The following is a 22658-nucleotide window of genomic DNA, read 5'->3' on the forward strand; positions in this document are numbered from 1 at the left end:
TTAGTGAACAACTAGCCCCACCACGTGGAGAACAAGTCAAACCTTTAGACCCAAACATGTAAGAATCACTCTTCCTCATGACTGCTTCTTTGCACCAGGACATCAGACTGGAAACTCAAAGAAACCAAGCAAAATGACTCTCAACAGGCTTTACATTATGAACAGTGCCTCACAAGCCAATTTCAAACAAGTTCCAAGGGTTTGGCAGCTAAAACATCAATAACCCAACGATCTTGGTCACGTGGAAGACAAATGGATAGCTCTGGGGTTTAAGAAAAACAATGACAACAGATGAAAAGAAAAGTTATGTCTTTAAGAAAAGGAGAAATCCAGCAAAAATCTGACATTCTGCAGCTGATTACTGTAAAAAGCTCTTTGGGAATCATCTTGTTGGAGTTAAATAAGTGGTATTCTTCATTTGTTTGATAAAAAAATTGGAATAAATTGTATTTCTGTGGCGAGCTGCTGGTTCTTTGCTAACTAATCTGTTAATTGTTGACACCAAACTGGTTTATCACACAAACACACTAAAGGAACCTCTTGTACGTTACACATGGTGCGTTTCATTTAACTTATCAATCAGAACTTGGGTTTTGGAATGATGTCAAACTTGTCTAGTTACAAACCAACTGTTTTGCTCTCAGTGATAAGCCATTTCTTAGGTTTTTGAGCATTAAAAACCTGCATGTTTACTACCAGAGGTTATAAGCTCTTAATGGAAGGTCAAAATGAATGGAAAAATGATGTAATATGTTTTCAGATAATAATCTACATCTAAAATACCAAACTACAAAGAAAAACAGACTGATTCATAACTATTTTCAGGTAGAAAATGGAAGTAGGAAGGCAACAGGTGGGCATGAGACGACAACCAAACCACAAAATGCTGTCCTCAGAAAACAGTCGTATATTGGACTGAAATATGTTAAAAAGTAGTCAGAATTTAAATAAATTTAAATAAAATAGACCATCTAAAAGCACAGAGAACTCTTATTCAGAACCATTTAAAAAATCTGGTTGTTTGGAAAGAAAATACATAATAAAAGCATTGAGGTTGTTTATATTAGTAGATACTGTAAGAAAGTGAACTGTTTCAGCCATGTTAGTCAGTTAAAACTCTGTTCAGGTAACTGTTTACATTTCCTGTTTAAAGTTTTGACTCCAAGTGAATCAAAAAGAGCAAATTTACCAAATGTTTTCAACTCGGGACGAATATTTTTAGATTTATCAGCCTGAACGTCGCTGCTAGCTTCGCCATTTACAAACACGCCTCTGTTTTTCTTCGTTAGCTCAGGTGAGTCATGCGCAGCAGAGGTGAGTCAGCAGGGCGGAAACGAGCTGGCTGTGACCGGAAGCAGACGGACCATATTTGGAACACGAGCCACCGTGAAGGGGCGGGGCTCCTGCTTCAAGACAGCTCGCAGACAAACGGAGGAAGAAGGAAAGGAGAGGAAAAGTTTAGGTTTCTGCGAAGAAGACGTGAAATTGTTCCCAGAAACGGTGAGTTTGTTTCTTTCCACCTTATTTACACGAAGAAAGTTCAATATTACTTTAGGTTTTACTGGTTTGTGGAAGAAAACTGGTGCAGAAAGTTCCGTCTCTCGGTCCACAGGTGTTTTCCTTGATTTAACTTCGTGTCAAAATTTCAAAATAAAGAACCTAAAATCAACAAAACTCTCCAAGAATCTATTTAAAGTCTGTGAACAACCCTGAAACTGTCGATTAACCGACCAATAGACAGTTTTTAAAAGAGGAAGAGTTAAAACTGTTTAGGGAAACTGATTTGGAAAAAACCAACACATTTGCATGACTAATGAAATATTTTTCATGTTACTTTGGGTTTTATTTTCTTATCAGGCGAAAAAATCCAATTTTTCAATAAGTATGTTGCATGTTGATTGATATGAAATGCTGTAAAATTAAAACACAAGTAAACCCTAAAATTATTTTAAATCTATAAAACACAGCATCTTTATTAGCCTTGTCTGACTCATTAGAGTATTTATTTTATTTTAGTGTTAAAATGTTTATCTAAATGTTCTGACATCTAAGAAAATATTTAAAAGGAAAAAATAAATTAACATTAGAATTATTCTTAAGTCATGATGATTTATTATTTAAACCCCATAAATGGAATAGAATTAAATCCAATTTCAATTCAGTTTATTGAAAAAGCGCCGATTCGGATTCACAACCTGGCGTCTGTTCAGTCGAGTCATACAGATTTTAAGTCAATTTCCTGCGTTTTCTTGCTGTTTTTCTGAGACGTTTAGGTAACATTTGAAAGTGTTATTTGTTGATCAAGTGAACTTTGTGCTGGAAGTTGTCAGGCAGACTGATCAGAACTCCTCATCCGACTCGTGTTGATAACTCAGATCTAATTTCTGGAAATTGAATTCCCGTGTTTCTAACTTCATTAGGCTTAATTTGTGTTGCTCTGTAAACAGGATGTTGCCAAGAACCGCACAGAAAGGCTGTGCAGAGATGCTCGGAAGAGAAATCTTTAGGGTAACTGGATCCAAACTGCAGCTGGGACAGAGTGAGCAGAAACAGGTTTCGGTTCTGTTTACTTTGGCCGGGACACATGACCAGTCCATGATGGTTTCCTTAATCCCGTTGGATGAGTTGGTGGTCACAGGGTTTAGCTTTAAGCTCGCATACCATCACATGTAAACATCACACATAGGCTCCTGTGTGAAGAGGCAGTCAGCGGGCAGAGGAGGCATTTAACAGCAGCTGGAGACCCGACTCCTGGTCTGCAGCACAGACACCGGAGCTTCAAGGCTCTGGTTTGACAGATTTAGTGTTCGTTCTGAAGCTACAGCCCATAAATGTTCCTGAAAGAAGCTGGACAGGTTGTGACACTCATGTTGGTCCAGATTACCGTCTGAGAAGCTGCATTAGAGGGCATCAGTGGAGCTGTGGTCCTGCAACCACCTAGCTTCATCCTGGCGATATGCTGCCTCCATAAGGACTCCTGATCCTGCTGACCTTCAGCCACTGTTTCAGGCCTGCAGCTGCTGATGACGTCATCACGGTGCTGCGGTCAGAAGTTCACATCTTCTCATCCCGGGCATGAATGTCATATTCATTTAGAACTTTTAGTGATGAATTTGAACCTCTACTACGTAACGTTTTGTGTCCATCAATAAGCTTCTGGCATAATTCTGGTTGGATACTGGACCACTCTGACTGCCAGAACCGTGGAGATCATTGTAATTGGTTCATTTCTGGCCACCTCCATTTTGTTTAAGCACAATCCACAGATTTCTGACAGGGTTTGGGTCAGGACTCTTCCAGAACCTTAATGTTAGCTTGCTTTATTCGTTCCAGAACCAGTTCGGATGTGTTTTGGATCATTGTTCTCTGTAACACCCAACAGTGTCCCGGTTTTGAACATCTAGGTCTAACTGTTGATTTAAGTTGAAGAATCGCCACTGTAAAATACAGCAGTACCACTGGAAGCAAAACAGCCCCGCAGCATGATGCTCCCACCACCATGCTTCAACAGTGTTCTTGGTTTAGAAGCCTTTTCCTGACTTCTTCTGGTCATTGTGGCCAAACAGCTCAATGTTCTTCTCATCTGACCATAAAACGTGTCTCCTGGAGGTCCTCTGGCGTCCATTCTGCATTCTTCAGCTCTGTGCAAACGACGTCATTTACATTCCCATCACTGGTTTGCAGTGAGGGGGAAATATTTATAATATTCAAATGTAAGAAGTTCCAGAAATAGAGCGAGAAAATAAAAGGCCTTTTTATATGAAGATTTTCTACAGGCAGAAAGTCCTTTGGTAGAAAAATAAAAGTCCTCCAGAGTCACAGACATTGTGGGAGCTTTAAACCCTGATATTTATTCTCATTTAATGTGCAGATTTAAAACCATGCAACAATAATAAGGAAGCATTTATTAAAGTTGTAAAAGGCTGAAAGAGTCTAATGGAAGCTGTCTGGGTGTTTAGTAAATGCCACGATGATTCCTCTCTCACAGGAAGCGTGTTGTCACTCAGCTGAAACCACAGCTGAAGAATCTCCTCCTCCTGGATGTGGTCAGACTGGTTCTCAGGACGCCTCATTTGAAGGGAGTGTCTCCCTGAGGCTTCCTGAAGTCACACTCCAGGCTGCTTTCTGCTCAGATCCTGCTTGTTCTTCAGGAAAAATGTGCAGAAACCTGACTCCCCGACACAGAAACACCGAGTTTCTGTAATACAACCCCGGTTGTTTAAACGGGGAAATGATTAGAGTTAGTTTGTGATCAGAGTGATGTAAACACACACGGGTGTGTGAAGACGGTCAGTGACCTCTGAGGCGATGAGAGAATTTCTGCCGCAGATAAAATAAATGATTCACTAAATGAATCATCTGACAACGGGGAGAGATCAGAGGTCATAGTCACAACTGATTGGCTCCTTCTGGGTCTTTAAAAAAATCATCAAGCGTCATCTCATCTTCCTGATACGTTTTATCTCAGCGGAGGCTCGTTTTCACTGCTGGAGACTGATTATATGTTCCCACAGATCAGGTCCCTCTGTGGTTCCCACTGGTTGGAAAACCTGCTGTTGGTTCTCTGAGAGGCAGGTTTTAGCCAATAGGACGAGACCTGGCTTCTTCTGCAGCTTCTCACAGGTTGGACCTCACAGAGAGAGGAGAGTAGTGGTCCTGCACGTCGAAGGTTGTGGGTTTGATTCCAGCTTCCTTCCATCACATGTCGATGTGCCTCTGGGCCAGTTGTCTACTGATCTCTGTATCGGTGTATGAATGTGTGACTGGGTGAATGTAGCTCTGCTGTTTAAAACGTCCCATTTAGCGTTAATGCAGCCAGGTTGTTGCAGCTTTTTGTTTTCATGGTTTTCCTTGAATGAATCCGGTCAATGTTTGCTTGGATTGTACCAGATAAAAATCACGATATGTGGAAAAAGCTTTGAAGTCTTTCATCATGGTCCCAAATCCAGCTTTTTACCGTGTGGGACGGGCTTCACAGAGGCGCTGTAAATGGCATGTTCTACTGTCTTTCCCTTTTTGAAGAGTGGCTAACAGAAAAGTGCTGCATCATATTAATACCCAGAGAACCAGAATGTCATGGAGCCTCTCTGAGGACCCGACGTTAAAACATGTTTATTGTTTTTCAGGTTCTGCTGATTCTGACTCACCCGATCAGGTTCTGCCTTATCTGTGACTTGATCTGCTGTCGGCACCAGAACTTTGTCACGGGCTGAGCTTATTATTGGTCAGCCAACTGACTGAAAGGACTCTGATTGGTTGACAAGCTCTAGACCTCGTTGACCCGAGTCCATGGCAGCTTCAGAACTGATCGAGGAAGACGTTCGGATCCCGGTGGAAGCCATCGTGACCTCCTTAAACTCCCCAGCACAGACTCATCCTCAGAGGGTTGCCAACGGTAACCCTACCCGCCACGCCTTGACGCTGTCGCCCCCCGCTGACGACCACGACGGTACGAACAGGAGCGAGCGCAGCGGGCTGTGCAGCCTGGTGCTGATCCAGTCTCTGAACAGGAAGCTGAAGAGACGCTGCGAGTACGAGAAGATCTGCGCGAAGGAGGAGCACACCGACCGCCTCCCCAACGAGTGGTGGAAGACGGGCGTGGCCTTCCTCTACGCCCTCTTCAACCTCGTCTTCACCACCGTCGTCATCACCATCGTCCATGAGAGGGTGCCGGACAAGTCGGTGAGCCCGCCGCTGCCCGACAAGTTCTTCGACTACGTGGACCGGGTTCCCTGGGCCTTCACGGTCACCGAGACCAACGGGCTGATCCTGGTGGGACTCTGGCTGATCCAGTGGCTCTTCCTCAAACACAAGTACGACCAGTTTCTGGTACCGGTGTTACTGGGGCCATCTCGGACCAGAGTCTGCGTGTACCAACCCAAATGTTTAAGCTCCTGAGATTAAAAAAACCAAATCAGTTGTTGAATTAGAGTTAAAGTTATAATACTAATAGTGGATGTAGAAGCTAAATATCAAACATATTTACAGAAATTCAACATTTAGTCACTTAAATTCTGAAAAAATAAAATGAAATTAAAAAATATTTTAAAAATAGAACCAAATAAATTCAAAAAGCTAAAAAAATAAGTTTCAATAACTCATTTTTTTACATAAAAATGAAGATTACAAATAAAAAAAAAACAGTCCTATTTTATAAAGCAATTATTTAACAAATGTGAAAGATGATGTAAAGTTTTTATTTTAAAATAATTGTCTATAGTTAGAATTATTTAATTTGTCATTTAAAATGAAATGAAAATTTTAATTTAAAAATTAATAAAACTAAATCAAAATGTATTAAAGTAAAATAAATACATTATTTGATTAAATTAAATCAAATTAAATTGTTAAAATTGCATAAAAAATATGAAGATTTTAAAGTTGAAAAAAAGAAACCGGAAATATTTAAATAAATTATTTAGAATAAATACTTCATGCAGTTTCCCAATAAATTGATTGTAGACAATTTTTCGGTTTTTAATTAAAATGATAAAAATCCGTTTTTCCGATCAGAACAACATTTCTGTCCAGTTGAACCTGTTCTCCGTCTCTGCAGAGCCATCGTGGGGCGCCGATGTTTCTTCCTGATCGGGACGCTCTACATGTATCGCTGCGTCACCATGTACATCACCACGCTGCCGGTGCCTGGGAAACACATGGTCTGCGCCCCGAAGGTTTGCTGTAAACTTCTCCTCCTCAGATGTTTGCTTGCTGGAGCTCAGCTTGGAGATACTGATCCACAGTTGTTTCCCTGCAGCTTTACAACGACTCCAAGGGGAAGATTTGGAGGATCCTCCGGCTCATTTCGGGAGGAGGTAACATGCACCTAACAGCTTCTCCTGCTGTCTGATTGGCTGTCAGGGGATCCCTGCAGAGTTTTACCTGTAAAAGTCAGAAGTTAAACCTGGGAATGATCAATGAGACAAATCAACTGTTTGTTTTCAGGTTTGTCGCTGACTAGTTCTCACCTCATGTGTGGAGACTTCCTGTACAGCGGCCACACCGTCATGCTGACGCTGTCCTACCTCTTCATCAAAGAATGTGAGTCGCTCCAGATGAGCTCCGTCTCCTCTGGAGGTTATCAGTCCTACGAGTTCAAAACGACTCCTGCTGGACTTGTGTAATCAACTAGAGGCTGACTAGACAGCTCCACCATGTGGTCGGATACAGAAGATGCAAGTAGATGGTCCTGATTCAGAGGTCCAAATAATGACCAAAATTACACAAAAATGAATAAAAATGAGATTTTTTTTCCTCTTTCTCACTTTGGTCAGCAACAAATCAGTTTCTGAAATGAATTAGATTTTATTGTCTTTTAAACTTGAGGTGGAGACTGTAGAACCGATAGGAGGTTTGGTTGGATTTCTTCCAGGGATTAGAGGAGTCTAAGCAGGCATAGTCAGTGTCTGGGTATCTGGGTCAACAGAACCACTTGAAAACGGTCACTGTTGATGTTTAGACATTTTTACATAAACCTGAGCCCATGTTTTCTTCACTTTGGAGTAGTTTTGATATTTCGACCGCCTAGTGTCCCAGCTGTACCTGAATGCAGCACGGCAGCTCATCAGCAGAGATTCCTCAGACTTTATAGGATGTAGGAAGTTTGTGCTGACTGGAAGCTGCAGACCGCCATTTGGACCTCATCTGATTTTTCTCCAGAACCAGTGAAGTTTAGTGATAGCTAGGAGTCCTCTCTGCTTTGGTGTCACATGGTTTGTAAACGGATCTGTTTCCAGACTCTCCCCGCTGGATGTGGTGGTACCACTGGTTCTGCTGGGCCCTCAGCATCTCCGGAGTCATCTGCATCCTCGTGGGTCACGAGCACTACAGCATCGACGTGGTCATCGCCTACTTTGTCACCACCAGGACCTTCTGGTGGTACCACACCATGGCCAACACTCATGTAAGCCTTTTCCTTTTATAGGATGTCATGCAAAAATATTCACACCCATTAAAGTTCTTTATCTTGTCAGGTTACAACAATAAACTTCAACATATTTTGTAGGTATTTCCAATGATGGACCAATGCAGAGTAGTGCATGTTGTGAAAATGAATAATAAGATTTTAAACTGTTAACTGATGAAATATGATAAGTGGGGCATGAATTTGCATTCATCTTTCAACTGGATTTCAGTCCGGACTTTGACTAGGCCATCCTAACCAGAGCTCCACATTGTATAAAATTGCTGTATTATTGTTTGCAAATTACTTGGTGTGATTCTTGGTTGGGTACGGTATTTATACACCATGCATTCAAACTCTGCTTATTCGGCCAGTTGGAGGACCTCTAACCGCCTGTGATGTCATCACCTGACAGAAAATAATGGAATAATGAAAATAATGTAACATTTATGATAATTGATATAATCGTCACATTTTTCAGCATCGTAGTATCGTGAGTATATGCTTCCCTGATATCAAGCAAACCACTGCCCCAGCATGATGCTGCCACCACCGTGTCCAGAGTGATTCTTGGTCTTATCTGACCCGAACACATTCTTCCACATGTTTCACATTTTAAAAAAAACATGATTTATTTTGATGGTTCTGTGGCAAAATGTATAAACGTTCAGGAAATGCGAATCATTTTTGAGGCACTGTGTGCTAGGGCGCCCTCTGCTGGATGAGTAGAGGACGTGCAGCTGCAGGTTTCATGGTAGAATCAGCAGCAGCTTTGTGGATCGTTTTAAATTTAGCCTTTTTCCATTTTTTATTAATCTGCGACTCAAGCATTTCTTCCTACACCAGTTTTATGGCCCTCTTCTTTGACCCTCCTCAGGTCCAGAGAGCTGGCGCTGATTCTGGACATTCCCAGGAAACTTTCCTGCATAAATAACAGATCAAGCATCTAACTCTCGCCTGTCCAGACTAGTTTATTTATTCGGGATGAGTTTCCTGTCTCACTTGTTTTTAATTCGATCTCTGCTCAGGAGCTGCGTGAAGCTCCAAACAACTACCTATCCAGGGTGTGGTGGAACCCGGTCTTCAACTTCCTGGAGAAGAACGTCCAGACGACGGTCCCGGTCGTGTTCCTGTCGCCGCGGGCCCTGCTGTCATCCTGCAAAGAGAGGTACCATATGATTGGCATTGAGAGGGATGAGTGAGAACCGGAGAGGGTGGAAGGAAACCCACCTGAGCTCCAGATGGACCCTGACTGTAGAACCAACCTGGTACCTGTCTGCTGTGCTGTGAGGAAGAAGAGCTGGAGAAGCTGTGGAGTTCATCTTCCTGCCTTCAAAAAGCAGCAGCTTTCAGTCAGTGTTGGTGAATTTGGAGCGGGTCAGCTGCAGAACAAACGAAGTCCCCGGATCTTCACGCTGAGGAGCAAAAATACCTTTTTTATCATGAAAAACTGCTCCTGAAAACACAGTGACCTTTAAACTCTTCAGACTGACCTTTAATGAGATCTTCTCTTCTTCTTGTTATAAGATGAAAATGTTCTGGTTGAACTTCGGGTCACGGTACCAAGAAGCTGCCGAGACTCACATGAGTTCAGTTAGTCAGACCGTGTCCCAGGGAGGACTTTCACAGCTGATCTTAAACATTGTTTGGTCTTTGTTACATGGAAAAGTTTCTACTGCAATCCGAGCAGGGTTCTGTTGGACCTAAACGGCGCCATAAGAAAGTATTCCCCCCTAACTTCATTTGTTTCCCAGTTATTTGTCTCTCAAATGTTTCAGATCATCAGACCAAGAAAACCTGAGTACATAAAATGGGTTTTCAAACTATTTCATTCATTCAGGGCAAAAAAAAAACCCAGTTCAGCCCGACCCGAACCGGTGAACCTGGTGCCTGGTTGCTCCTCCCTCTGCAGCAGCAGACACCTGCCTGGGAGCCTTTTACTTCCCTCTGCAGGAACACATTTTCATTACAATTCAGCCACCTTCCAGGTTTTATCAGCATGATCTTATTTAAGATTACTCCAAAGGATGCAGGTCTGTGCTTTGACTAGGCCACTGTAAAACCTTTTTAATTTCCAGATGTTTCACCTCCTGTCTGTAGGTTGCCTAGAAGTTCTGTGATCCGACCCAACACCATTAGGTCGTGTTAATATAGGAGCAGGACATACGGACAAGCTCGTAAGTTTACATACCCTGGTAGAATATAGGATTTGTTTTTAGAGAAAAACTTTTCTTTCAGTCATGGTTGGTGTTTATTTGAGCTATTTATTATCAAAGCTGTTAATTCTTAATAAATCATTGACCCAGACCAACAGTTTCTAGTAGTGCTGTGGGCCGTTCCCTTTAACGACGACAGCCTGCAGGGTTTTCTGGTCGTTTTGGGTGAGACTGGATCTCATTGGGTAAATCAGCCCATTCTACCTGTCAAAAAGCCTCCAGTCCCAGTGTGTTTCAGGCGGAGCCTCCACCTTCTGCAGCATCCCAGCTAATAAATGTCATTTTACCTCCAGGATGTTCCAGAAACGTCCCACCAGCTTCCCAGCCCGACCATCATCGATCCACCTCTGTGTTTCACAGCAGGAATGGAAAACTTCAGATGTAGCGTTGAAGGTTTGGGGCATAAAGTTCATTTCTGGTCTCAGGTTTAGAGGGTTGGTGCCTTGTTACCGGGCAGAACCAGAACATGCTTCTTTCTTATTGTTTCTTCTTTGAAGTTTTCCTTTCAGACAGTCTTTTAATGTCAGTTGATGTTATCTGAGAGTTCCTCTTTGCTTCCTGAAGTCTCCAACAGTTATGACTGACTTTCAACAGAATACCTCATCCTCCTCCCCTCAGAGTATTTACACCGATTAACATTTCTGAACTCTTGGGTATCTTTTTGTATTATTATTCATATCATTCATTTTCTGGCCCCAAAACCTGCCGGGGTCAGTAAGACGTGATGAAGATGGAAGCGAGCAGCCAAGACTTGGATGGAGGAACTTCTCTTTATTTTCACACTAATGAAATATTGACACCAAATCAGGAAAAGAAATGTAAAATGAAAACTATCTCCAGGGAAGGAAACATGTAGATAAACATGGAAGATTAAACTCTGCAAGGTTTTTGTCTCAGAGTGCTGCTTCTTACTACTCGAACATCTTTGCAAACCGCATGCAGATTAAAAACTAACAATTAGGAGTAAAACTACAAATTTGTTTTACAACAGAAGGAATATTTACAGTAAAAAGTTCATAATTGTGACACGATCACTGATTGGAGGAAACTGAATGTGGAAAGTTTTTGTTTATTAAATTCACAAAATAAACAACTTACAGTTTTTATTTTCCTGCAAACTACAAGTTCTTTATTCATTTTCCATAAATTCTGAACGTTTTATTGAAGATATTTTAATCTTTTTTTCTAAAACCTGAAATTAATTTACATGTTTAGTTCTTTAAACTATAAAACTAAAATGGTCACGCATGTTTCAGTCAAGTTTTATTCATTAAGGACAAAAATGGATCATAAAGGTTACTGACCCCTGCCTCGGGGTGAAGACCATCTAATCCACATTGACTACTGAAGAAAGTGAAGATCTGCTGGTCGGGCCTTCAGAACTAATGGAAACGTGTGTCCGGGCCATCCAGCAGTCAGAGTCCAGATGTTGGAAATATAAGATGGTTTTTATGCAGTTAGATTTGTGTTGGTTCATCTGGTTCCACACCTACAGTAAAAGCTGCACTTTCCTGCTCCATGTTTTAATGCCAAGTTAAACTTAGAGACTGACTGAAAATAGCAGAAATCTGTAAATTTGAGTCTTTAAGGGCTGATCTACTGGGAACATCTACTAAACAGCTGCAGCTCCTCAGGGCCAACTACTGGACAAAAGTAAAGGTTAACTGGATGTGTCACCAAAGTTTCCCCCTCAGATGAAAGGAAATCTTTTGGGATGTTCAGGAAGAACTGAGGAACCACCATATGGAACGGTGTTCCTAAAGCTCCCATCTGGATCCTGGGGCTGTCTTCTGTTGCCTTTTTTTGGCAGTAAAGTTGCATTACTGCCACCTTCTGGACTGGAGCGTGGGGCAGTAGACAAAACCTAGTTCTGCTCCAGGAAACCAACCATAAAAGAGCGACCACATATCGAGCCACAGTCCTTCCAGAAGCCTGTTGATGTCTCCAAACAAAGGAAGCGGCGAAGCTGCAAGCTGCTCAGGAATGATGTAAAACCCACAATAATCAAATGTCTGCGTCCAAATTATTCCATACAGGAAGGAAAAAGATCCAAACCTTTGGATTTTTCTGGATTACGTGAATTATACTGAAAATACATTTAATTCAGAAACATTAAAACACAATAAATCAGAACAAAACATTTTGATTGATCACATGGTTTACAGTTTAAGGAGCTCAGGGATCAAACCTGGAATCAGATCTGCCCACATCTAAAAAAGTCTGAGCATCATAATATGACCAAGCAGGACCTGCAGATGTTCCATATTTCATTGGTGCTGTCCAACAACAACTGGGTAAACTATAGATGTGGAGGGCAGAGTTTCAAGATTCTGGACCGTTTCTGACCTTTGCCCCGCAGTTCATAAAGATCCGACAAACAGGAAGAGAAAACAGTTTGCAGCAGTTTATATCTGAGTTGTTCAGAAGCGAAGCGACACAACAGTATGGTCATCATGTCAGACATGCAGCCTGAGGGAGCTGAAGCTCTCTGTGGACCAGATTTAACACTGATTGTGTCAGAAAGGGAACATGTTGCCTTCAAGGGATGCAGGGAAATATTTTATCTCAGTGTGTGTAAATGAAATTCCAATAGCAGCGGTTTGATTCTTTAAGACTGGCTGCAGATGAACCCTGACCTGGAAGGACTTCCACCCAACTGCTGCTGGTTCTGCTTCCTCTTCCTCTTCCCCTGGAGACAGAAGAAGAAGCTGAGGTCTTCCTCCTAGTTTTCAGTGTAAATGTGCAGGATGTGTTTGCTGTACGTACGTAGTTGTCTCTGGCAGACCATCCGGGGTAAAGCTGCATGTGGAGCAGCCGCTCCTTCTGGGCCAGGTCGTAATATTTGGACTGTTCAGAGCGAGACAGAGCGTGCCACTGACCGACAGAGAAACACATGAGGCCTAACGAAGCAACCGCTGTGACATCACTGTGACATCATCAGGTGTCTCACCTTGCGTCCCAGGATGCGGTTTACAGCGGAGCTCTCCTTCTCCCGCCCTTCCTGCTGCACCTGGTGTCTCATCTCCTTCATGTAGAGCATGAAGGCGTTCAGAGGCTTCTTCACCGCCTGCCTGCTGCTGACACACAGACACAGCTGATCAAACTCTGCAGACCAAGACGCCCAGAGTTCACCTGACTGCTCTTTGGGAGTCATGTTGTTGGAGCTGAACTCTGTCAGCCTGAGGTACCACAGCTACTCTTCATTTCAAGCTGTGACCGGCTGCTGGTAACAAAGAGTCTGAAGATCCTGTTTAAAACAAGTTCTTCGTTGAGTTTTCTGTTGTTTGTTGACACAACTCTGAGTATAGGAGCCTTGGTATCTGTGACTGATTCACAGGTCAAGGGTCAGCTGTCTTAATCACAGAAACTAGGTGAGAGAAGCAGCTGTCTAAAGAATAACAATAAAATACTTTCATAAAGTCTGGAGAACTATTCATCAAGACCAATTTAAAGTAGTCACTCTGCTTCTTTCTCCTACTACTCTCCAGTTTTCCATTATATGCAGGTATTGCTGACATTATGATTTCATGATGTGGCCTGGTTCTGTTTAGCTGTGACATCTTCTGGGGGGAGTTTTCTCTCCACACTTGGCCTTGTCTTTCTGTGTTTACCCCTGTGGCTCTCATAGACACAGCTATTGAAGAAGCTATCACTATACGTACTCTGTTTCCATCCCATAGTTTGACCCCTGGCTCAGAGTTCATTTGCCTAGTTGTGTTTCTCTCCTAGAAGAAGCCACTGCCTGAAACGCTTCCTTTTTCTTCACATTGAAAGTTCTACTGGATCAGTACTTCTGTGTTCTTTTGTGTCTCTGCTCTGTTCTCTCAGACCACCAGTCGGTCATGGAAGATAGCTGCTCACACTGAACCTGGTTCTGGTGGAGGTTTCTTCCTGTTAAAAGGGAGTTTTTCCTCTCCACTGTCTCTACATGCTCATCCAGGAGGAGTGAATGCTGCAAGTCACTGATTGGATGCAATCTGCTGGGTTTCCTTAGATAGAAACTTTCAACCAACTCGAATAATAAACTGAATCCGACTGCATTGTTTGATAACTAGGAAATGATTTGGAATGTATGACTTTAAATATCTGTAGGACAGACTGTAAGTCTGTAGGATTGGACAGAAGAATTTGTTGAATTTAAAGCATCACAACAATTTCAGGTGGTTTGAAAAGAAAATAGAAGAACGAGGGATGAATAAGGAGTCTTTCCACACAGAAAACATAGTAGTCCTAAGGATTAGGAGTTTTCCTCAGTACTATATATACACAGGTACAGTAGATATCAAAAAAATATAATGTAAAACTAAATTTATTTCAGTAATTCAATCTGAGTAAAACCCAGGTTCACACATATAGATTATCTTCCTGACTGACCGGCAGCAGCAAATGAGGCTGGGGCATCTTCTCCCCATAAATCCCCACCAAACTCACCTGCAAACGCTGTTGCCGGGGTAACAGGGGCGGGTCCAGGAGGGAGTGTCAGCCTGTCGGGCAACGGGCTCACTGATTGGCTGGCTGTACGGGGAGGAGAGGGGGAGGTGTCTGTCGCTGTAGAGGAGGAGGGGAACCAGAGGATGGACGGAGGTCTGCTCAAGAGACGAGAGTCCACTAATAATAACAATAATAATAATAATGTGTGCTTAAATCAGTAAAGATATCTAAAACAAATACTCACAGACTACTTTATCAGGTAAACATGTTCAACTGCGTTTTAAAATGAATCTCTGCGACACCTGCTTGAATTTAGGCCTGGTGTACCTAATAAATTGGCCAGCCAGTGTTTACTGTATGTGACATTTCTATATGGGCTCTGAGATACTGCAGGTCACAGGATGGTCGCTAGATGGCAGCTAAAGATCATAAACATCTGTAGCTCATAACTCGTCAACACTAACTGGACCGTTTCTGACCTTTGCCCCGCAGTTCATAAAGATCCGACAAACAGGAAGAGAAAACTGTTTGCAGCAGTTTATATCTGAGTTGTTCAGAAGCGAAGCGACACAACAGTATGGTCATCATGTCAGACATGCAGCCTGAGGGAGCTGAAGCTCTCTGTGGACCAGATTTAACACTGATTGTGTCAGAAAGGGAACATGTTGCCTTCAAGGGATGCAGGGAAACAAACAATTCTCCTTGGAAAATACAGTGACTTATTCTTTCCGACCTGGAAATCATCACTAAATCTACCTTTATAATAAAGCATTAATAATTTAGTTTAATGGTAAAATTAGTTTAACCTGAACAGTGACGTCACATCTCTAATGGAGTCCCCACAAACACTTACAGCAGCAGCGGTGAGTGAGGGACTCTGCCCCCCGCTGGTCGGACTGTAGTACTGCAGCTCTGACTCCTGAAGAGGCCAGTCCTGAAGAGGCTGATGCTTCTCTGAAAAAAAGGAAATATTCTAAAAAAAACAAAACCTCTCATGTGTTCATATTTATGTCTGATTTATTTTCACCCACCACAGCTCGGTTCTGACCCATTTTCACTGAGTCCGCTCATAAACAGCATCTCCTGAAACAAGATAAATTAAATCTCGTGAATCACATGTGGTCTGCTAAATTAAACCACTGAAATGTTTAATCATCAATCATATGTTTAACTGTTGGAACCACAATCCTTTATTATTTATTCATCTCAGTTTCTTCAACAGAAAATCTGTTTTTTTATTCTCTAATAAAACTAAAAGCATTTATCTGGAATAATTGTAAAATTCATATCCTGAGGATTTATGTTTCATCCTTTCACTTTTCAGGTAGAGTGTAACTGTATATGGTGCAGTAATAAAGTATTTACCCCCTACAGATTTGTACAGTTTTTACTTTTTTTGTCCCATTGACACATTTTAGATCCTCAAATAAATTGTAGTTTATTTGTGTTTATAAATCTGATAAACACAAAAAGCAGTTTTGAATTGATGGTTTACTAAGGAAACACAGCTACCAGTACCAGCCTGGCCATGTGTGAAAAGTAATTGCACCCTGAACCACTCTGAGTTGCAACAACTACCACCAGCCATTTATGATAACTGCCAGTGAGTTTTTGCAGAACTGTTTTAACTCAGCCACATAAGAGGATTTCTCACGCATTAAGAGGCCTTTTAGGTCATGTTACATCATCTCAATGGGACTTAAGTCCAGACTTGGACTAGGCCACCTCATCACATTCGTTTTGTTTAAGTTATTCATAGGTGGACTGTGCTTTGAATCAGTGTCCTGGTATATAACCCAACTTTAAGATCACAAACTGACGAACGGATTTTCATCTTCAGGATGTTCTGGAAGAGAGCAGAATTCATGGATCCATCAGCTAAGTCCAGGTTCTGAAACACCATGTTTGACCAATGGTCTTTACTAAAATGTTGTGTATACTTTACACCAGACTGAACATGACACACACTTTTAAAAAAGGTCCACGTTTGTGTTCCCAGTCCACAGAATATCTTCCCAGAAGTCCTGGAGAACCTCAAGATATTGTTGGCAAATGTGAGACAAGCCTTTATGGTCCGTTTTCTTAGTAGTGGTTTTGGTCTTGGAATAACTTTTTGACCAGTTGCTTTCCTGCTTTTTGAGATCGTTTAGCTCACTTCATGCTGTCAGACAGGTTCAGTTAAATGGCTTTTAAAGGATCTCTTCATTCTAAATGCAGTAATCAAGTCTGGATGTAACAGAATCACAATTATTTTGTGGCTTTGAATGAGGGGTGCAGTTACTTTTTCACATGACCCCAAGTTGGTTTGAATAATTTTGTTTCCTTTTATAAATTAACTCATCAGTTGAAAACATATTTTTCTATTTTCTCTGTCTGATATAAACCCAAATAAATCTATAAAGGGGGTAAATACTTTTTATCAGCACCACATGATCAATAAGAAGCAACCTCTGAATAATGTGCATCTTTAAAACTCGCATGTCTTTACTTCATCATTCAGTCCGAGTAATGAATAGTTTGTGCAGAGCTTTAACCCCATCGATAGGAAAAGTTTTAAAATGTTGAAGTAAACAGAACATGCAGGAAAACAGATACTTACTTCTGCGTTGAGAATCTGCTCCATTCTCCCAAAGGAGGAGGAAAAATGTAGCAAAGCCAACAGAAAGTCAGGAACCAACCAACAGAATCTGTGTTCTGAGGCGTGAAGGAGCTTCTGACCGACTGCTTGGATGAGCTGCTGCCCATGATGTTTTAAAGCCCTCCATCTTGTTTCACACCGACCGCCAGCATCTTCCCTCTGGTTCTTCAGCTGCTCAGCGCATCTTATTCTGACCCTGTGCTGCTCGTGGTCAAGAACAATCGCATCACGTTATACTGATGAAATAAATATTCTAACCGCAGCATCAAAGGTCTGGATTCTGAATAAAAGCTGAAGTTCTTCAGGTTTGTTTCCAGTCCTGCAGAGCAGCTAAAGAGGTGGAAATTTGTCCTGCTGTGGACAGAGCATCTAAACACGGGAATTTAAGAAACACAAGCCTTTCCTTTACATCCAGAGGTCAAATCAGTAAATATTATGTTATTGTAACCGATCAAAGGTAAAAATATCAGCAGGCTGAAACTGTTTCCAGGTCAGATTTTAATTTCAGGGATTTAAGACATAAACAATCTTTCAACAACTCCAAACTAGATAAATTCAAAAGGTCCTGCAGCTAATCCAGCTACTGGCATGTTAGCTGCACCATCTAATAAATATCAAATATAAAATAAAACGGCAACTTTTAGGGAAACCATCCAAACTTGTTTGAGATCATCATCCTGTTCAACCAGTTTGGACCAGTTTGGACCAAGCTTCTGCTTCCAGAGTTAGAACTCCAGAATACTGTGATATACAAGGAGTTCATGGTTGCTCAGGTCCTGTGGCTGCAGGAGAAGCCCACATCCTTAGCCTTCCACCACCGTGCTTGACAGTTGGTGTGAGGTGTTTATGCTGATATGTCGTGCTTTAAATACACGCTGATCAGTCCCCTGTGATGTCACCTTTCCCAGGAAGTTTCTTCTCACAACAATCAGCTGAGACAGAAATTCAGACAGAAGAAAAAAAGCCAAGAACCCAACAGGACTTGGTTGATTGGGTCAGAAAGAATTAATCGATCGTTCCAGTTTGGTTGTCATAAATGTATTAGTTTGAATAATATCCATTGCTACATTTGTTTATCAATTATTACCACTATCTAAAAAATGTCTTAAAGCGAAAGCGAAGAATTTATCTGTCAGACTGACTCCTGCCTGATTATGTAACTGATGGTTGATGCATTAAGATCATTTATGGCCAAACTCTTTGACTCCATCTGTTTCCTGGTTTGTGTTTCATTCAGCTTTGCAAACCAAACCAGTCTGGTTGCCCTGTTAGTTTTAGAAAAAAAGAGGTTTCCTCCTTCCCCTCTTCCAAACAAGCCAGTCTACTTCTAATAGTCCTGCTATGACCTTTAACCTGCTAACCGAGGCCTGTAGAGTCTGAGATGGAGCTCTCTGGGTTTTTGCCATTTCTCTGAGTATTTCACGCCCTGACGTTGGGCTGAATTTTCTCGGAGGTTCACTCCTGAGATGACTGTCATCTGTCCACCAGTGAGTAATCTTTCTGTCTGCAGAATGATGGACGTTACGTTGGTCATGGCTTTGTAACACTTCCCAGACCGATGGGCAGCAACAACTACTTCTCTGAAGTCATTTTTAATGCCTTTCCGTCTTGGCATTGTGTTAGCAAACACCTTGGACATAATATCAAAGTTCTACTGAAAGATTTATGTTCAATAAATGACAAACTAAGCAAACTAAGCCAAATAAAAAAGCTGATGTTCTTGAATTATTCCTTTTTCTGCATACCATCACCAAACCGCCTCCATCCATTGCTTTCCTTTCACATTTCTTTTATCTTGCAGCACTTTGACCTCTGCCTCCACCACCCCATTGTCCCCCGGAGGGTTTGAAGGTGGGGGGTTACTGTTTGTGTCAGGGGTGAGTCTCCCTGTGGATGTGCCAACACAGCTGTCAGAAACATTTTACTGCAAATCCTCAAACTAAATCCCAGCAAATACACATCAGTGACGATGTTCAGGCTGCCTTTCAGCCCTAAGAAGTTAGACAGAAACATTCTGGGAAACTTTAAAGGTCCGTCTCTCCGTCCATCTTTCCATCTCCAAGGCAACACTTCCTCTTCCAGCTCATTCTGGGGGACCCCAAACTGTTCCCACAACAGAAGGGATTTACCAATATCTTTCAATAAGTTTCCGGTTTGCCCTGGGGGTCCCCTACCAGTGGAACATGCCTGGAAAACCTTCAGCTGGTGCACCCAGGGGGACAGATGCCCAAGCTGTAACATGTGACTCTTTTCTTTCTCCAGAATAGCTAAATAGATGGTTGAATTAACCATATATTTGTACATCTAAAGCTATGATGTCAGGGGATACAGCACATAGTTGGGTCTCCTATAAACCACCTGCAGGAAGGGCCACCAGGGTGCTATGGGAGGCAGGTGGCAGGCGAGGGCAGGGTCCTGGGTGCACTAACTACTGGTAACCCTTATCTGGGTCCAGTAACATTGTTTCGCACCAATAAACTTTGGCCACTTTAAACATTTGATGTTCAGAAAAGGTTTATGTAGCACGTCATCTACAAATATCTTCAAAGTTACTTTTAAAATGAAAAATGTATCTGGCGCTGCTGAAGTCTAGTCACCTGACCACATTTTGTCACCATGTAAACCCTTTTTATGCTGATACCCCTAAATAAAATCCAGAGTAACCACCTGCCCGGAGAAGTCATCTAGTTCATCAATAGAGTCCAGCTGAGTGTAAACCTCAGATGTTTGTTAGAAAACAAACCGCATCATGGAGACCAAGGACCGTAGCAGGCAGGTCAGAGAGGAGGTTCTGGTTCAGATTAAAGCAGGTTGAGGTTCTACAACAACATCAAGTTGTGAACATCTCCCAGAGCTCTGTTCAATCGATCATCTGAACATGGAGAGACGATGGACCAGCTGCAGAACCACCAAGACCTGGACATCCACCTAAACGTGCAGGAGAGCATTATTTAAACAAGCAGCAGAGAGGCAACTCTGGAGGAGCTGCAGAGATCCACAGCTCAGGAGGGAGAATCTGTCAATAGGACCACAAATGGTAAAAAGCATTTCTGAAAGAAAGCCAAAGGAAAAAGTTTTTATTTTGTCACAAGCCATCTGGAGATAGATTTCAATGTGTTGAAAGTGATTTGATGACATGGTTCTATGTTGGCTTTCTGAACTTAGAACCTGCAGAACCATCAGCCTTGGTCTACCACTGGAACCTCTTTCTGTAAAACCAAGTCAGACCAGCGTCGAGCCCAGAGCCACACCAGAGCAGGTCTGGTGAAAACGGAACAATGGGCTCAGTGCCGCTGTCGCTCCAGTCTTCTGCCGGCGCCGGTGCTTTGGTGGTCCGAACAGCAAGGCCCAGTTTTAGGACAGACACAGGTTCCTTTACCATCCTGGAAGAACATCAGTGTAGAGGCTAGAGACGACTTTAGACTGGGTTCACCTTCCAGATTCAACCATGTGTTAGAATGGCCTAGCCAAAGTCCCGAGGCAGAAAAACCGTGGGAAGACGTAACTGAGCCTGAGATGTTCTGCAAAGAATGGGCCTAAAAGTGCTGGTGTAGATGTACGAATCTGGAGGAGACATCGCAGTAAACTGAAGCTGCAGCAGAAAGTAATTCCACAGTTTTAACTCAGAGGGGGCACTTTTTTTATGTGTAAAATATTCACCCACGATCAGTTTCCTTCCACTTCACAATTAGTCACTACTTTATTTTATCTGTCACATAAAATCCCATTAAAATAAAGTTTGTGACAAAACTTTGAATACATCAATAAAGCAGCGGAGATGAACTGCTGGTTGTAGCATAACTTTCAGAGAAATTTCAAAATCAAACAAATATTTATACATTTCAAACACTCAGATTAAGATGAAATCTGTGTGCGCCTCTAAATCAAGGACCTCAAACACAGCAGCAGGAACAAAAACCTCATCACCGTTTAAATCCAGTCTGTTTGAGCCAGAATGGGAATAACCAGGAAAACAAGCGTCACCTTCAATCTGCCGTCACCGCTGCAGCCCCAGACCGTCAGACACTGCCTCCTCTTCCTCATGCAGTGCAGCAGACAGCTGAGGATAAACGTGGCTTTGTTAGATCTCCATCTCAGAGGAAACACAGCCAGGTGGAGCAGAGCTACACCTGACCAGTACAGAAACAGTGAACAGAGGTGGCTGAGCGGCAGGCGATGATGGTCCTCCTCTTCCTCCTCCTCCTGCTGCTGCTGCTGGTTCACGTCTCCATCGGTTCTGATGCAGGTGAAGCATCTTTGACTCCTCTTCTGTTGCTGGATCAGGTGATGGGGAATGGCGCCCTCTGCTGGTGGTTCATATCAGGTGTTTTCCAAACGGCTTCATTTTTTTCATTTTTTATGCCGAATCAAAGATGTTGAAAAAGGAAATCTGTTTTATAAATTAGCTACATATAATTCTGTTAATAAATAAACTGCTGTAGACATCTCTAACTAGAGTTTGTAATTATGTGTGTGTGTTTCCAATTTACTTATTTTCTAAGCATTGTACTGTAAATAATATTGAAATAATTCTATTCTATATTGTTTGTAATTTTGTTCACTTTTTCTTCATGGTAATTTATTATTATTTCTGTTATTTATCCTTCCTAATATTACCTTACTAGAGGTTGACCTTTAACCTGTCCTGCTGCTGAAACTATTTAATTTGCCTTTAGGGGGATGATGAATTTAATCTTATCTCTATATTAATAATTATATGATTGTTCTAGAAGTTTCTGTTCTCATTGACTCGACTGTTTAGGAGGTGGATCTCTGCTCCATGGAGCTGGTAGCGTTTTATTCATTCACTGTTGTTCATTGGAGGAGAAGATCTCTCCTTTCTCTCGGTCTTTCCTCCATCTTCTCTGCTTCAGACAGTCTTAGGCTCTTTAGAAGTCCTCCTCACTGCTCTGAACATCTCACGTTAGGAGCTCTCTGAAGGCCTCAGATGCTTTGTGAATCACTTTTATCTTAGCGGTGGAAAATTCTAGGAAACAAATCTTTGAATTTGAGAGATTCTAGGATTTTTCTTAGAATGACGAGCTGAGCTACTTTTAGTCTCAGGGTTCTTTGGGAATATGGAACCAGATCTTTATTCTTTCCATCTAAAAAACTGAACTTCCCCCAACTCTCCCAGCCTTCAGGTTTCTTCTATAGTTTCTGGTGAACCATATATCTCCATTATTATGTCCCAGATGTGATCAAGGCCTACAGACAGGTTTCTCCCGTTAACTGCATGCTGAAGGGATTCTGGACACCTTAATGTCCTCAACTGCACCAAAGAACAAGGCTTTCAGGACAAATAGTTCCTTGGCCCATCATCAAACCTAACGAGACCTGGTGACACCAGCTGGGTTCAGCCCAGCTATGTAGCTAGCTTAACTGGAGCTATGTGGAGCAGAGGGCAGATGATGAGATGCTAAGGTAGGAAGAAACAAGCATTGGCCAGTTTCTCTCAGCTTGAAAAGGC

At 42.1% G+C, this 22658-nt stretch overlaps 2 protein-coding genes across 2 annotated transcripts; one reads left to right on the forward strand and one right to left on the reverse strand.

The window, feature by feature from the left end:
* The first annotated feature begins 1354 nt into the window (after nucleotides 1–1354).
* On the forward strand, nucleotides 1355–11017 carry sgms2b (sphingomyelin synthase 2b). Its single transcript, XM_047386869.1, has 7 exons — nucleotides 1355–1500; nucleotides 5127–5813; nucleotides 6557–6674; nucleotides 6758–6815; nucleotides 6946–7041; nucleotides 7737–7903; nucleotides 8932–11017. Exons 2-7 carry the CDS (start codon nucleotides 5290–5292, stop codon nucleotides 9103–9105), a joined length of 1137 nt encoding a protein of 378 aa, XP_047242825.1. The 5' UTR covers nucleotides 1355–1500; nucleotides 5127–5289; the 3' UTR covers nucleotides 9106–11017.
* A 155-nt stretch (nucleotides 11018–11172) lies between these two features.
* On the reverse strand, nucleotides 11173–22426 carry LOC124880979. The gene is made up of 9 exons (XM_047386449.1): nucleotides 22405–22426; nucleotides 21173–21495; nucleotides 17150–17389; nucleotides 15582–15633; nucleotides 15404–15504; nucleotides 14551–14705; nucleotides 13070–13196; nucleotides 12886–12993; nucleotides 11173–12808 (listed from the first exon to the last, which is right to left on the reverse strand). Exons 1-9 carry the CDS (start codon nucleotides 22424–22426, stop codon nucleotides 12728–12730), a joined length of 1209 nt encoding a protein of 402 aa, XP_047242405.1. The 3' UTR covers nucleotides 11173–12727.
* Between the last annotated feature and the right edge of the window lie 232 nt (nucleotides 22427–22658).

Source organism: Girardinichthys multiradiatus, chromosome 14 (assembly GCF_021462225.1).
Source record: "Girardinichthys multiradiatus isolate DD_20200921_A chromosome 14, DD_fGirMul_XY1, whole genome shotgun sequence".
In the NCBI taxonomy this organism is placed as follows: domain Eukaryota; kingdom Metazoa; phylum Chordata; class Actinopteri; order Cyprinodontiformes; family Goodeidae; genus Girardinichthys; species Girardinichthys multiradiatus.